This window comes from Bos grunniens, chromosome 15, assembly GCF_055505025.1.
Source record: "Bos grunniens cultivar Pamir isolate PY7600 chromosome 15, Bosgru_T2T1.0, whole genome shotgun sequence".
Classification (NCBI taxonomy): domain Eukaryota; kingdom Metazoa; phylum Chordata; class Mammalia; order Artiodactyla; family Bovidae; genus Bos; species Bos grunniens.
This window is the reverse complement of record NC_141179.1, coordinates 45,681,997-45,694,832: the sequence shown is the minus strand read 5'-3', so window position 1 is coordinate 45,694,832 and position 12,836 is coordinate 45,681,997. Positions and strand designations below refer to the sequence as shown.

At 48.7% G+C, this 12,836-nt stretch overlaps 1 protein-coding gene across 34 annotated transcripts in view; it reads left to right on the top strand.

Annotated features, from left to right (window-relative positions):
* The window catches only part of PPFIBP2 (PPFIB scaffold protein 2), a 159,386-nt gene that overhangs the window by 64,869 nt on the left and 81,681 nt on the right, over positions 1-12,836 (top strand). For 3 of the 34 annotated variants that reach the window (XM_086340267.1, XM_086340265.1, XM_086340263.1), the window contains exons 1-2: positions 4,740-4,893; positions 4,988-5,315. The exons of 25 other annotated variants lie outside the window; for them this stretch is intronic. In XM_086340267.1, the coding sequence (XP_086196393.1) occupies positions 5,268-5,315 (48 nt within the window). In that variant the 5' untranslated portion in view covers positions 4,740-4,893; positions 4,988-5,267. Of the gene's footprint in view, positions 1-4,126; positions 4,894-4,987; positions 5,316-12,836 lie in introns of those variants that run through there. 6 more of the 34 variants (XM_086340278.1, XM_086340274.1, XM_086340259.1 and 3 more) reach the window with 5 other exon arrangements.

The following is a 12,836-nucleotide window of genomic DNA, read 5'->3' as shown; positions in this document are numbered from 1 at the left end:
AGGACATAAGCTCCTCTCATTAATGAAGTTGCTGGACAGTGTACCTGAGTCAGCTGGCAAAAACAATTCTTTTCCTTGGAAGCCAGTGGACAAAGGGTAGGCCTGGGATGCCTCCACTGCTTGAGCCCACCCTCCTTCTCCTTGGGGGAGGAGACCATAGGGATGACTGCTGGTCCTAGGAGCACAGACCTGACCTTCCATCATCAAAGCTAAGAAGCTCTCTCCAGACACCTTTAATCCCAGCGCCTTTTACTGGCACACTATTACTTAGGATGGCTCTCCATTTCCTGACCTGTGTTTTTCAGGCCCTGTCCTAGAGAGGTTTCCTATACCTTAGGGATTTTGAAAGTATTTTTTTTTCCCTGGCATAACGCTCCAGACTGGGGGCCTTCAGCCATTGCAAACTTAGCAGTTTTAATTTTCCTGAATTTGGGGATTTTTTATTTTTATTTTTTTTTTGCCCTCTTCCAAGTAATTGTACCTTACTAAAATTCTGGAGATCTGGATTCTTTCAGACCTGACTTGAGACTAGTTCAGTCCCTAAGAACCAATGTTTATAAATGAGCAAGAATGTGCAAACACTGGTGGAATAGCAAATAAATCCTTCCCCACTCAATTTCCTGCTCTGGGCCCAGGGGACATGGTGGGCGATGTTGCCGGGTTAGCATGACCTGAGGTCTGAGCATGTAGACACCCGCCCACCCTCTGCCTGCAAAGAGGGCATGCCAGAGCCACAGTGCCAGGCGTCCTGCCCTTTCAGGCAGGTAGGAAGGCTCAGGAGGAGTCGTACTTCAGGCAAACTGCTCAGTAGCCTGTGCTCCAAGGAACTTCTGAAAATAGTTTCCTTTTACTCCTCAAATCGGAGAAGGCAATGGCACCCCACTCCAGTACTCTTGCCTGGAAAATCCCATGGATGGAGGAGCCTGGTAGGCTGCAGTCCATGGGGTCGCTAAGAGTCGGGCACGACTGAGCGACTTCGCTTTCACTTTTCACTTTCATGCATTGGAGAAGGAAATGCAACCCACTCCAGTGTTCTTGCCTGGAGAATCCCAGGGACAGAGGAACCTAGTGGGCTGTGGTCTATGGGGTTGCAGTCGGACACGACTGAAGCGGCTTAGCAGCAGCAGCAGCACTCCTCAAATATGGTCATTAATACTGGCAGGATGAGCATCACTGGGGAGACTGTTAGTGATGCCCAGTTTCGGGCCCGATTCCCAACCTCCTGGGCCTGAATCTGCATTTTTACAAGAGTGCCCTCTGTCCCTGGAGATTCATTATATAGAGAGAGACATCATCCTCACCTGGGGGTCAGCAATCTAGGGTCTGTATTTGGCCTGCTGCCTATCTGTTATTCCCTGAAAACCAAGCATGATTTTTTGTGATTTCCAGTGATTGATGAGAAATCACAAGAAGACTAATTTGTGATGTGAAAATGATGTAAAATTTAAATCTTACTGTTCACACACACACAAAAAATGTCACTGGAACACAGCCACCCTCACTGGCTTCCACGTTAGCTGTGGCTGCTTTTGTGCTGTAAATGAGAGAGTCGACTGTAACAAACCATATGGCCCGCAAAGCCTGAAATGTTTGCCATCTGGCCCTCTACAGGCAGAGTGTGCCACCCCTTCTGTTACCCGTTTTGGAGACGGATCTTCATGCCTGGACACTGTGGGTACCTGGGCTATGGGGCCAGGATGCTGTTGCACAAGCAGGACCTTGCAGCCCAAGGACCGGGGTCTTCAGGCCATCCCTTCCTCTCCCCAGAGGTAGGCTTACGGTGCAGCGTGCCTGCTGAAGGACATAAGCCTGTATCTGACGTATCAGGGTGTCCTGGCACCTATCAACAGGGCCCAGAGGCCAAGGCTCAGCCCTGAGCTGGAGCTCAGGATGCAGGCCAGAGGTCAGCTGACTAGCTCATGCCCCTTCTCTGTCCACAGTTGTGCCTGATTCCTGGCTGCCAGCAGGAGGAGCAAATCTCAGAGCTCCATCCACAGTCATTCCCGCGTACATGGGATTCCAGCCAGTTAAGCAGCCCTCCTGAGGTCTCCCCACTGGACCCTGGGATGAATTCACTGATGGCTCCGGCCTCGTAGGTGTGTTTTTACTCCCACAAATGATCAGGTGCCTGCTCTTTGCCCTCAGCTGGCTGCCTCATGTTCCAGACAGTAATGAGTTGTCTCACTGACCTTGAGTTGCTTTTGGGAAGGCTCTGAGGGCTATAGGGTCACTGTAATGAATCTTACAGGTGTATCCTGTATGGCTCCTGAAGACTTCTCTCTTTAGTGATGGATCCAGGGAGTCCCTGAGGCTCTGCCTCACAGGGCAGTACCGTAGAAGTGGGACCACCCCCACCATGCTTAATAAGGGCAGCCTAATCTTTTCCAAGTAACTACTTAGATGGGATAAAACCCAGGCTTTCAATCTTTGGGGAGTCATGGATCATTTTGATGATCTGATGAAAACTATTTCAGAGAAATAGTGATTTATACATACTCATAGTGCTTTGTATACATTTTATGGACGTAGTCAAGAGCCTGTCTGATCCCCCAAAGCCCCTCTGTGATTCACTGTGAGGAGCCCCTGGCTGGGTGGCCTTCTGAGTGAGGGGGCGCAGCTATGGGTTTGATCCTATGCCTTTAGCGTGCTATTTGTGGATTGAGTTAATTACAATATAAAATTTAGGGTTTCAAAGGAAAACAAAAAAGGACTGAGGTAAGAATTACTACTTGAGGGTACCATAAAAATATGTCAAGAATTTAGCTGCAATTTATCTGGATTTCCTCCCTCTTCCACTCCGCCCTCCTCTCCTCTCTCTTCCCCTCCTGCCTGTCTCCTCTCCTCCCGTTCCCTCCTCCCCTCCTTCACTCCCCTTCTCTATGTCCCCTCCCATTCCACGCTTCCCCTCCCTCCCCTTCCCTTCCTCCTCCCCTCCCTCTTCTCTTTCCCCCTTCTCCCCCTTTCTTGCCCCCCAACCTCCAATTCATCACACATGAATTGAGCTAATAGATGAAGCTGACCCTATCTCTCCTTTCTGAGTCAAGCATCTTTACCTCTGGGAAACTCATTCCCTCCAAGTAATTTCAGGCTTATCTTGCCAGTTTCACCATTTGAGCCTTATTCTTTCATTCAGAGATCATTGAAGTTGTTACTGTGTGCTAAGAATTGTGCTAGGTGTAGAAACTAGAGCTGTGAATTAGAGCTCAGACACATGTCCTCCTGTCTGAAGTGGGAACAGGTGTGGTTGAGTACCTGAGTGATGTGGGGAGGGGCATGGGTACCAGGGAGCCAGCCCATGTGCAGTGGAAGGCAGCTACATTGCTGCCCAGTCCCCTTTTCTCCTCTCACACTGGAACCTTCCAAAGGATACCAGTCTTTCTCCAAGGGTGTACAGGCCTTTCCCCATACAGACCCTCAAGTTGACTTTGCTTCTTCCTCCCCAGCACCCCAGAAATACCTTTATTATGTGCCACGTGGAAATTCTTCGTTTGCCCAGAGCAGGAAGTTGGTTTCAGTTGCTTTGGATACTGGGCAAATATGTATTGACCAAAATGAAGACTTTTCCAGGTTTTTAGACAGGAAAAAAAAAAAAAGTCTAGCTACCCCTGCAAACTTAGGGATCTGGACTAGCACATCCTGCCCTAGTCCAGGTCAGGGGACCTCGGCGAGTCGGGCCTGCACTGCACTCTGGAACTGGGCCAGAGGCCAGAATAAGGCTATAGAGCTCAGGGCATGGGCAGCTGAGCCTGCTTTTTCTTCCTGGCCTCTGATCTGGGTGTGTCTCCAGGAATCTACTCCTCCCCCTCGGGCCAGCTGCTGGCCAGAGCCCTCCTCCTGCCGCCTCTGTGTTCTCTGTGGATGGGGCCAGCCTGTGGGGGACTGTGCGTGTTTGCTGCTTTGTCCTCAGGCCCTGCTTCTGGGTTGTGGACAGCGAAGATACCATGATAAGTGGCATGCCTTCTCTTCAGGCTGGGAGCTCCAGGAAACTCCCTGCTGACCCCCAAGGTGCGCCGGGAAGGCCCACGCAGTCACAAGATGTGTGTCTGCAAGTCATTTATGGCAGCGGAGCTCAGAGCCCTTGCATGTAACCACAGTTCCCCTTGCACCCACATCAAAGACCGCTTTCATAACCAGTCAGAGCCAACGGCCACACGTTGCGGGCTGGGCAAGGGAGAAAAGCTGTTTTTAAGAGAGCTCTCAAAGGAGGTGGGAATGTGAAGAGGAGGGGGTCAGCATGTGGGGAGTGGAAGGGAGACCACCCTGGAAAGCCAGCATGGGACCTGCCAGTAGGAAGGCAGGCCCAGCTCCCCGTTTCTTCAGGCTGCTGCCTTCCCAGAGCTCCTACCCACAGCGCTCCCTAGACCTCACGGACACACATCTGGGGTGGGGACCAACAGCGAGGCATGCCTGGGACTCGCTGTTTCCCACCTGTCCCTGTGCAGAATGCGGCCTCAGGGAGCCCTGGAGCGACGGCTGGCAGCAGAGCTCTCCAAGGCGGCAACACCGGATGGTGCCGCCAGCGCCCAGGATGGCAAACCCCCAGCCGGGCCAAGAAGCCGAACTGGAGCTGGTTCTGAATCTGTTCATTTTTGGAAACAATCAGCTTCCCTCAGGGCACAGCCCGACGCCGGCCTGGAAGAGAAGGGGTAGGCGTGGGCTGCTGGGTGGGGGTCAGGCTGTGTGTGGGAACCAGCAGTCCTCCAAGAGCTGCACTTATTTTTAGTCCTCTCCCCAGTCCCAGATAAACCAAGAGCAGCTGGGAGCCTGTGGGTAAATGCAGAATGGAGCAGAGACAGGAAATCGGGGTCTCTCCCTAATGAGTTCCAGCCACTCCAGAAGGGGGAAGCCAGACGAGGAATTTTCTTCAGGACTGTTTCCCTCTGGCAGCCTCTGGTATTATCACCAAAAAGAATGTTCCTGTGTGTGTGTGTGTGTGTGTGTTTACAACTCTTGTCCAAGTCTGTCTTTCTCCCCCACCTTTCGCTAGGTTCCCTCACTCTGCAGGCTCTGCGTCCCAGAGCTGGTGCCTGTGTGCGTCTGTGGGGGCGGATACGGGAGCAGCGCGGTCTGGTCTGAGCTGCTGTGTCTCTGAAACCTCTCAGGGCAAGGCTGAAGGACGCAGGCCAGGGACGTGGGGAAATCTGAACACGGCTTGACGTTCCTGAGGGGGGAGGGGGCAGAGACAAGAAAGAGGAGAGAATTTGGTATCCAGCCAGAAATAGGGCTTTTTCAACCAAGGAATCTAACTGCTGACATGGGTGCCCAGCATGGATGGGGACATTGATGTTTACAAGCATTTCACGTGGCTGAAGCGGGTAAGTGACTGACTGCTTTGTGTGGGTCTCCGTCGAGATGAGTGAGGAGAGAGACTGTGTGTGTGTGTGTGTGTGTGTGTGTATGTATTGAGGGAGGAGGTGTTTGTCCAGCGAAGCCCTGTTGCCGCCAAGTTCTCCATGAGAATCTAATTATAGATACTAGGGGAGAAAACAGTCAGCTGTCTTTGTTTCTCCTCTGACATTCTAGTGAATGAGCCTCTGTGCAGAAAGGCAACAATGAAGTGAGAAAAGTTCCTTATTTTTGACTCTGGCACTTGAACAGTTGGAGGGTCCAAACACCGTGGTCAGAAAAAGGCATCTGCCGCTTTTTGGTGTGAGGACTCGGAGAGGAAGCCGCTGCCTTTCAACCGCACAGGGTTCACAAGATACCGGGCTTCTCTCCTGCTCGGAAGTTATCCAGCGTGGAGATTAGTCAGCTGTCAGCCGAAAGAGCTGCTGCGTTTCCGGGGGAGGCCCTCAGGAGTTCTGCATGTTTTCCAGAGGCCAAGGGTTTGGGTTTCAAGTTGCTCCTGTCGACTCTTTAGGGGTGAGCATGAGTGTGTGGGGTGAGTGACAGTGGGCGAATGTTGGGGGCTGGAGTTGCATCCACGTTCACAGAAGCCATGCTCTTGCTTTTTTTTGTCACCATCTCTGAACTGGCAATGGCAGCCCACTCCAGTATCCTTGCCTGGAGACCACATGGACAGAGGAGCCTGATGTCGGCTACAGTCCATAGGGCCGCAAAAGTGTCGGGCACAACTTAGCAACTAAACAATAACTGAACTGGCAAAGATGGGTATCCATTAATTTTCACATGGAGGCAGGATGTTTCCAGAAGCAGGAAGGGCAAAAGCAGCTGACAGATAAGAGATCTGACACTGTAGAACAGGAGGGACACGAAGTGCCCGGCTTGGAAGGTCCCTGACCTCCACACTCCAACACTAGGCCTGCTGGCTTTTGTGGGCATCCTCTGCACTTCTTACTCAGCAAATACTTACCCAGTTCTGGGTACTGGGTGTCCAATCGTAAGCAAAAAAGTAGAACCAGTCTCTGCTCTTGTGGATTTTCCATACAGTGCTTGGGAGAAGGCAGTTAAACAGTCCCCAGGAAATAAGCTTGAAATTTACAAGTTGATAGAAAGGGCCAAGAAGAGGAACTATTAAGTGGCCATCCCAAAGGACTATTACTGATTGAGAAAGAGTGATCAGGATCCTCTTTGTGGAAGTAACACTTCATTGAAAAGTGAAGGGAGAAGTAGGAGTGAGTCTGGTGAAAAATGCGGTAAAGAACACATGTCTGAACTCAGTGATGGAGGGGAGACGTGGGCGGGTCCCGGAGCACACAGCATAGGGAGGACAGTGGGCAGGGTTGTGGGGGACAGGGTTTGTATAATGGGAGACTTGCTGCTTGGAAGTGGCATGAGATATGTTGAGGGATATAATTTGTATTTTAAGAAAATTACTCTAGCTATGATGTGGTGTATGGTAAGCTGTGCTGCGAAAAGCAAGGCAAATGAACCAAATTAGCTCAAGGGTTTGTTGGGATCAACTAGTACAAACCCCTCATTTTAAAAAGTCCAAGAGGCTAAGAACCTCATGGCTATTAGTGGTGCAGCCTGATCTTCGACACTGTTCTGTCTCCCAGTCCAGTTCTTAACCCTCATTTCTTCGACCAAGTATGTAGAAAATTATGGGTTTAGAACCCAGCAGGAATCCTGTTTGTGCTCAGCCTCTGTCCAGCTTTGGAATGGGGTCATTGCAGTCACCAAAGAGTGTGCTGAGGTGACCAGATATTTTGGCAAAGATTCACATCATTGTCTTAAGAATTGTAAAAACGTCACTGAAGAGATTTTGGAGGAGATAAGAAGTGCTGTTCCCATCACTTCGTCTTTATTGTCCTGTATCCAACTGAAGTTCTTTAACCAGGAGGTCTTGGGACCAGCGGCTATGATATGCTTGGGATTACGCAGTGTCCTAGCTGCTGGGATAGATGTTGTGCAGAAGTTCTGTTTGCAGAGAAATGAATCCTGCATGTGAGGCAATGTAAGAAGGCTCTTTCTGTCCTGAGGCCCAGGTTGGCAGCTCTGGCTCCCGTGGAAGGAAGGGAAGCGCTAGGTGAGGAGACTTCAGACCCCCTGTAGGTGACTCATAGCAAAACATATTTTTCTTCTAGTTTTAAGGAGCATTAAAAGCGCACAAAATATTAGATATGTCATAGGCAGTATAATTGATATCTTTCCTATTTTGTAGCTGAAACACTACTGTCAGATTCTTCTTTTTAAAATCCCCTTAAAAAACAAAAAACAAATTCCCTTTCATCCTGTGATCCTGATCAGAAGCCTAGGACTTGCCCTTAGTCTGAATGAGAAAGCTCAGAGTTTTCTGCCTGGTGGGATTTAAGACACTTTTTTAATCTGACCTCAACTTACCTTTCAGTTTCACCTTTTATATCTACTCCCATGAGCTCCCAGGTATACTCCCTGCCTTCTGTGTCCTTTGCTGACCTCGTCCCTGTACTGCACCTACTGGACTCCGGCCCGAGTCTCTAGTACTTTCCATTTGCCTGGCTCACCCACCGCTTCTCACATGCTTTCTTAAGCCTCAGTGGCTTAGAGAGCAGGTTTCTCTTAGCCCAGGTTTTGTTTTTTTTTCTATTTGGCTGTGCTGGGTCTTCATTGCTTTGTTGTTGTTGTTGTATGGGCTTTCTCTAGTTGCAGTGAGTAGGGGCTACTCCTCTCGTGGTTCTCGGGCTTCTCATTGTGGTGGCTTTTCTTGTGGAGCACAGGCTCTAGGCGTGCAGGCATCAGTAGCTGTGGCATGCAGCTTAGTTGCTTTGTGGCACGTGGAATCTTCCCAGACCAGGGATTGAACCTGCATCCCCTGCGTTGGCCGGTGGATTCCTATTCCCTGCGCCATCAGGGAAGTCCTTAGCCCAGGTTTTTGAAGACGGAAACCTGCTCTTTCATGTTCCCGTGCAGAGGGGGTGGTTGTGGCAGAATTGTGACCTGGTAGCGTAGGAACGCTTGCTCTTGCACCAGTCCAAGAGGGTAATGCCTCGGAGCAAGACAGTCTTTGAATTTGGAAGCTGTAAGGGAGATGTTTATGGCCAAGAATGCACTGAGATACAGGAAAGCATTTGTGAGAAAAGAGACATTGTTTTGTGGCCTTTAGGGGATGGGATACTACATGTTGTTTTAGTTAAGAACATGCAGTTTGAAGTAAAGCCTAGGTTGGGCTCTTGGCTTTGCTGTGTGATTTTAGGCAGATTACCTCAAATCTTGGATTTCTCCATCTATAAAATAAGGAAGATAAAAGTGCCTGCCACATACAGGTTTTATGAGGGTCAAGTAAGATAATGCATGTCAAATGCTTAGCAGAGTACCATGCACGAGGGAACATTCAATAAAAGTTAACTGCTACTGGCCATAACCAGGAAGGGAGATCTTGAGCAGATGGTATGTTCTCTTCTCTCCTTGGAGTGAAGAGGCCATCATTCCTTCCACTTAGGGCCCCTTTCCACATTTTAGGTCAAAGTTTCAAACCAAAGCCCTATGGGATACAGCTGGGACCTGGCCCACTCTGAGTAGCCAGAGGCCCCAGTGGCTACTGTTCTGGCCAGCTTGGCTATGGCTACTGAGAGAAGGCTGACCAGGGCTGGTCCTCCAGCTCCTTCCCCAATAGGCAGAGCCCTGAGATAAGGTAATCTGCCACAAGCATCCAGAGGGCCTTCGCTGTTCAGCTATCTGGTTCCTGACTGACTCACAAACAGTTAACACCTGCCCTGCTTTGAGATCCAAGTGGCTCTAACCCACATAGTCCTGAAAGGGCCTCTTAAAATAGCTAGAAGCAGGGTCTGTGGGGTTCACTCACTGCTCCCTGAGCAGGAGCTATTTCCCAGGAGCAGAAACCCCAGCATTTGTCAGCATCTTGATACTGCTGCTGGCTTCTAGAACTCTGCTGAAACTGAATTCCAAACTAAAGTCATAACCCTGTCCACCACCCCGCCCCCCTGAAAAAAAAAAGTCAAAAATGGAATCACCATGACTCCTCCATGCAATTGTCTTGGGTTCTGTAGTAGAATGTGGAATGAGGTCAGACTGTTAATGTAAGCCTTATACTGTGTCATCTGGTGCTCAAATGGTTGATCCAGTAGCCTGGCCACTTGGGCCAGAAGAGCTGGGAAGACATCCTGGCCCCAGACATTGACTTGTCTTGCTCTCAAGTCAGACTGCAGTGAAATTGAAGTAGGCAGCGGCTTCTGTGACAGCTGCTCCTACTGGCTAAGAGCACAGATCCCTGCGTCCAACTCCTTGGGTTCGTATCTCAGCTCTGTGTGACCTTGGACAATTGATTAATCTCCCTGATATTCAGCTCTCTTGTTTGTAAAATGTGGATAAGTAAGTCAATGTCTGTAAAGTGCTTAGAAAATGCTTCCTAGGTGTTACGATGATGATCACCTTGGCCACAACTGACAGCCTCTGGTTATTCCAGAGTCATGTGACCAACCTTGATTCTGGACAGAGGTATTTTCAGACCAGAAGGAGGGTGACATTGGGTATGGCTACCCAAAGGTTCTTCTGTGCTGTGCTTAGTCTCTCAGTCGTGTCCAACTCTTTGCGACCCCATGGACTATAGCCCTCCAGATTCCTCTGTCCATGGGGATTCTCCAGGCAAGACTACTGGAGTGGGTTGCCATGCCTTCCTCCAGGGAAAGGCATGTCCCCTGTTCTAGCTGTCCCCAGTTTCCCAAGAGTACATCCCATTTTTAGCCAATACACCCAGTGTACCTACCCATCATATTCCCCAATATAATTTAGGAGCTCAGATTCTGCCATCTCTGACCACCAGCACCTGTGACTCCCGTGTACCAGCTGCTTGAAGAGGGCCTCATGCCTCTTTCCCAGCAGGGTTTAACAAAGTGGCATCATACCAGGGTCATTTGCTGAGCAGCTTGCAGGTTCTCTAGAGCAGTTCAGCCACTGGTAGTTCTGTGAGCGGGCAACAGCACGGTGGTGGTGGTGGTGGTGGGTGAGTAGGTGGGTGGGGCTGGGCGGGGCAGGGGGGTGATCATTTGACTCCTCCTGGCATTCTCTGTCCACCTCATCCCAGTATCAGCTCTTTCATACTTTTCCATGGGTCCCCAACCTTGACCCCCTCTCACTTGATGTTACCACCTACTAAGAAATTTGCCACATATAGATGAGTATCTCATCTTCCCTCCCCTTCACCACAAAATGTAACAGTGTTCACAACCATTATTTTTTAGCTTCCTTTGATTTCGTAGGTCAAGAGTCCCTTCTCTCTGCCAAGGCTATCCTGGTATCCTGTCCTCCTGACCCAAAGCCGTTCCACACCCTCTTGTTCTGTGATTGTTTCTTCTATTTATTTACTCGGCCCTGCCTACTTGTCCCTTGTCCTTGGCAGAAAATACCTCTGTAATTCTTAGAGAAAAACAAAACTCTGACTATGTTCTCTCTCTATGCTGCCTTATAGAACTTAACGTTCCTTTCACCATTGGGAATCTTGAAATCGAAAGCAGGCTAAAAACTCACCATCTGCACTCCTTCCTGGTTACTTACCCCCAAACCCACTTCACACTGGCTTTGTCCCTAAGAAAGCTTTCAAAGTTCTTCTGTAATGTTATCACCTCTAGTTCCCAAGCAACATTTCTCATTCATTTCCCCTAGAATTCATTCCCATTTGGGCATCTTGTAGGGCTAATAAAATTCTTGTGACCAAAGGACCAGCCCCTTACTTTGGCCTTTACCTACTCACATATTTTCCACCTATGGATCTTTCATGCCTGTTTGATTCTTGGATTGTCTGACCCGAGCCAAGAAGCATCAGAAAGTTTGCTTCTAATGATTCCAAGTGAATCATTAAAACAATCACAGTGCCCCTGCTATCCCCAACCCTGACACCTGATGCTGCCCGTCTCTGATGGGTGTTTTTAATAATCATAAATTAAGTTTGGAGTTGGCAAGATGAGGAAAAAGCACTACTCAAAGAGGCTCCTGTTTTTACTGTGCTCCTGGCTTTAATATAATCCCTTTGCAAGATACCAACACACTTATAAATACCACTTCTATAGTCAAGTGTTGTAGGTTCCTTATGCGTCCAGCCATGTGATCAAGAGAATTGAGCAGAGACTAAGCTCATGCAAGGCTATTATTTTGGAACAAGATCTTGGTTAATCAAATGCATTCCTCTCTCTTCCTCATTCTACTTTCCAGGATGATCAATTACAAGCCTTCATGTACATCACACCAGCTCCTTGGTTGGAAAGCTTACAGACAGTCTTCAAGACATCCTTTGTTTTCTGTGTTCTTGGAGACCAGAGTAGTGAAGGGTGGCAATTGTCATGGTTTCATGGATAGCCTAGCTGTATCAGGAAGACTCTTTCCAAAGGTGCTGGTCTCTCTTCTCCTGGGGGAATTCCTTCATTGTTTTCAAGACAGTCTTTCAAGTGAGGACTCCACTATAAATCCTCTCCACTCCCTTGAAAGTATTATTGATTCGTCCATCCCCTGTGCCACTCCTGCTGCCTTATGACATCTAACTGTACAACTACAGAGCTTTTTCAAGGCAGGGACTGCCTAGCACAGAGCGTGGCACCTCATAGGTGTTCAGGAATATTTGAGTCACTGAATAGATAAATGAATGAAACATGATCGCATAAACATTGGTTGACCCCATATTTAATTTTCTATTTGTGAACTTTGTTTTGCTCTTCCCTAATGGTGAAATATTTGATAGTGATGACCCCACTAGCAACCCTCAGTCACCTCTTACAAAATTGCAACCAAGGGCATAAGGAGGTCAAAGTCAGGATAAGATCTCTCTTGTTGGAGTCCTGGTAGCTAAGGATTTGATTGTGCTCTGTTCACACTGCATTTCAAAGAATCTCTGTGCCAAAGATAGTGGATTGGCTTAGCTGTTCCTTATCTAGAAAAAGTGGCTTTATAATAACTGCCAGAAGGCCCTTAAACTCCTTAACCAGAATATTGAGGAGAGGCTTTCCTTTTTACAAGCACCTTCCTGCACTCATTCCATTTGGCTTCCTTGCCTGTTACACCTGAACCATGTAATAGGAATTGTAGCTTTTATGATCTACTTTTTATTTTTAAATTTTTTGGTTTCCCCCTTTTTAATGTGTAATTTTATTATTTTTTAATTTATTTATTTTTGGCTGCACTGGGTCTTCATTGCTGCACACATGGGCTTTCTCTAGTTGAGGTGAGCGAGAGCTACTCTCTAGCTGTATGCAGGCTTCTCATTGTGGTGGCTTCTCTTGTTGCAGAGCACAGGCTCTAGGGTGCCACAGGCTCTAGGGTGTCCGGGCTTCAGTAGTTGTGGCACACGGGCTCTGTAGTTGCAGCTCCCAAGCTCCAGAGCACAGGTTCAGTAGTTGTGGCACATGGGCTTAGTTGCCCTGTGGCACGTGGGATCTTCCCAGACCAAGGATTGAACCAATGTCCCATGCGTTGCAAGGCAGATTATTATCTACTGGACAAGGGAAGCC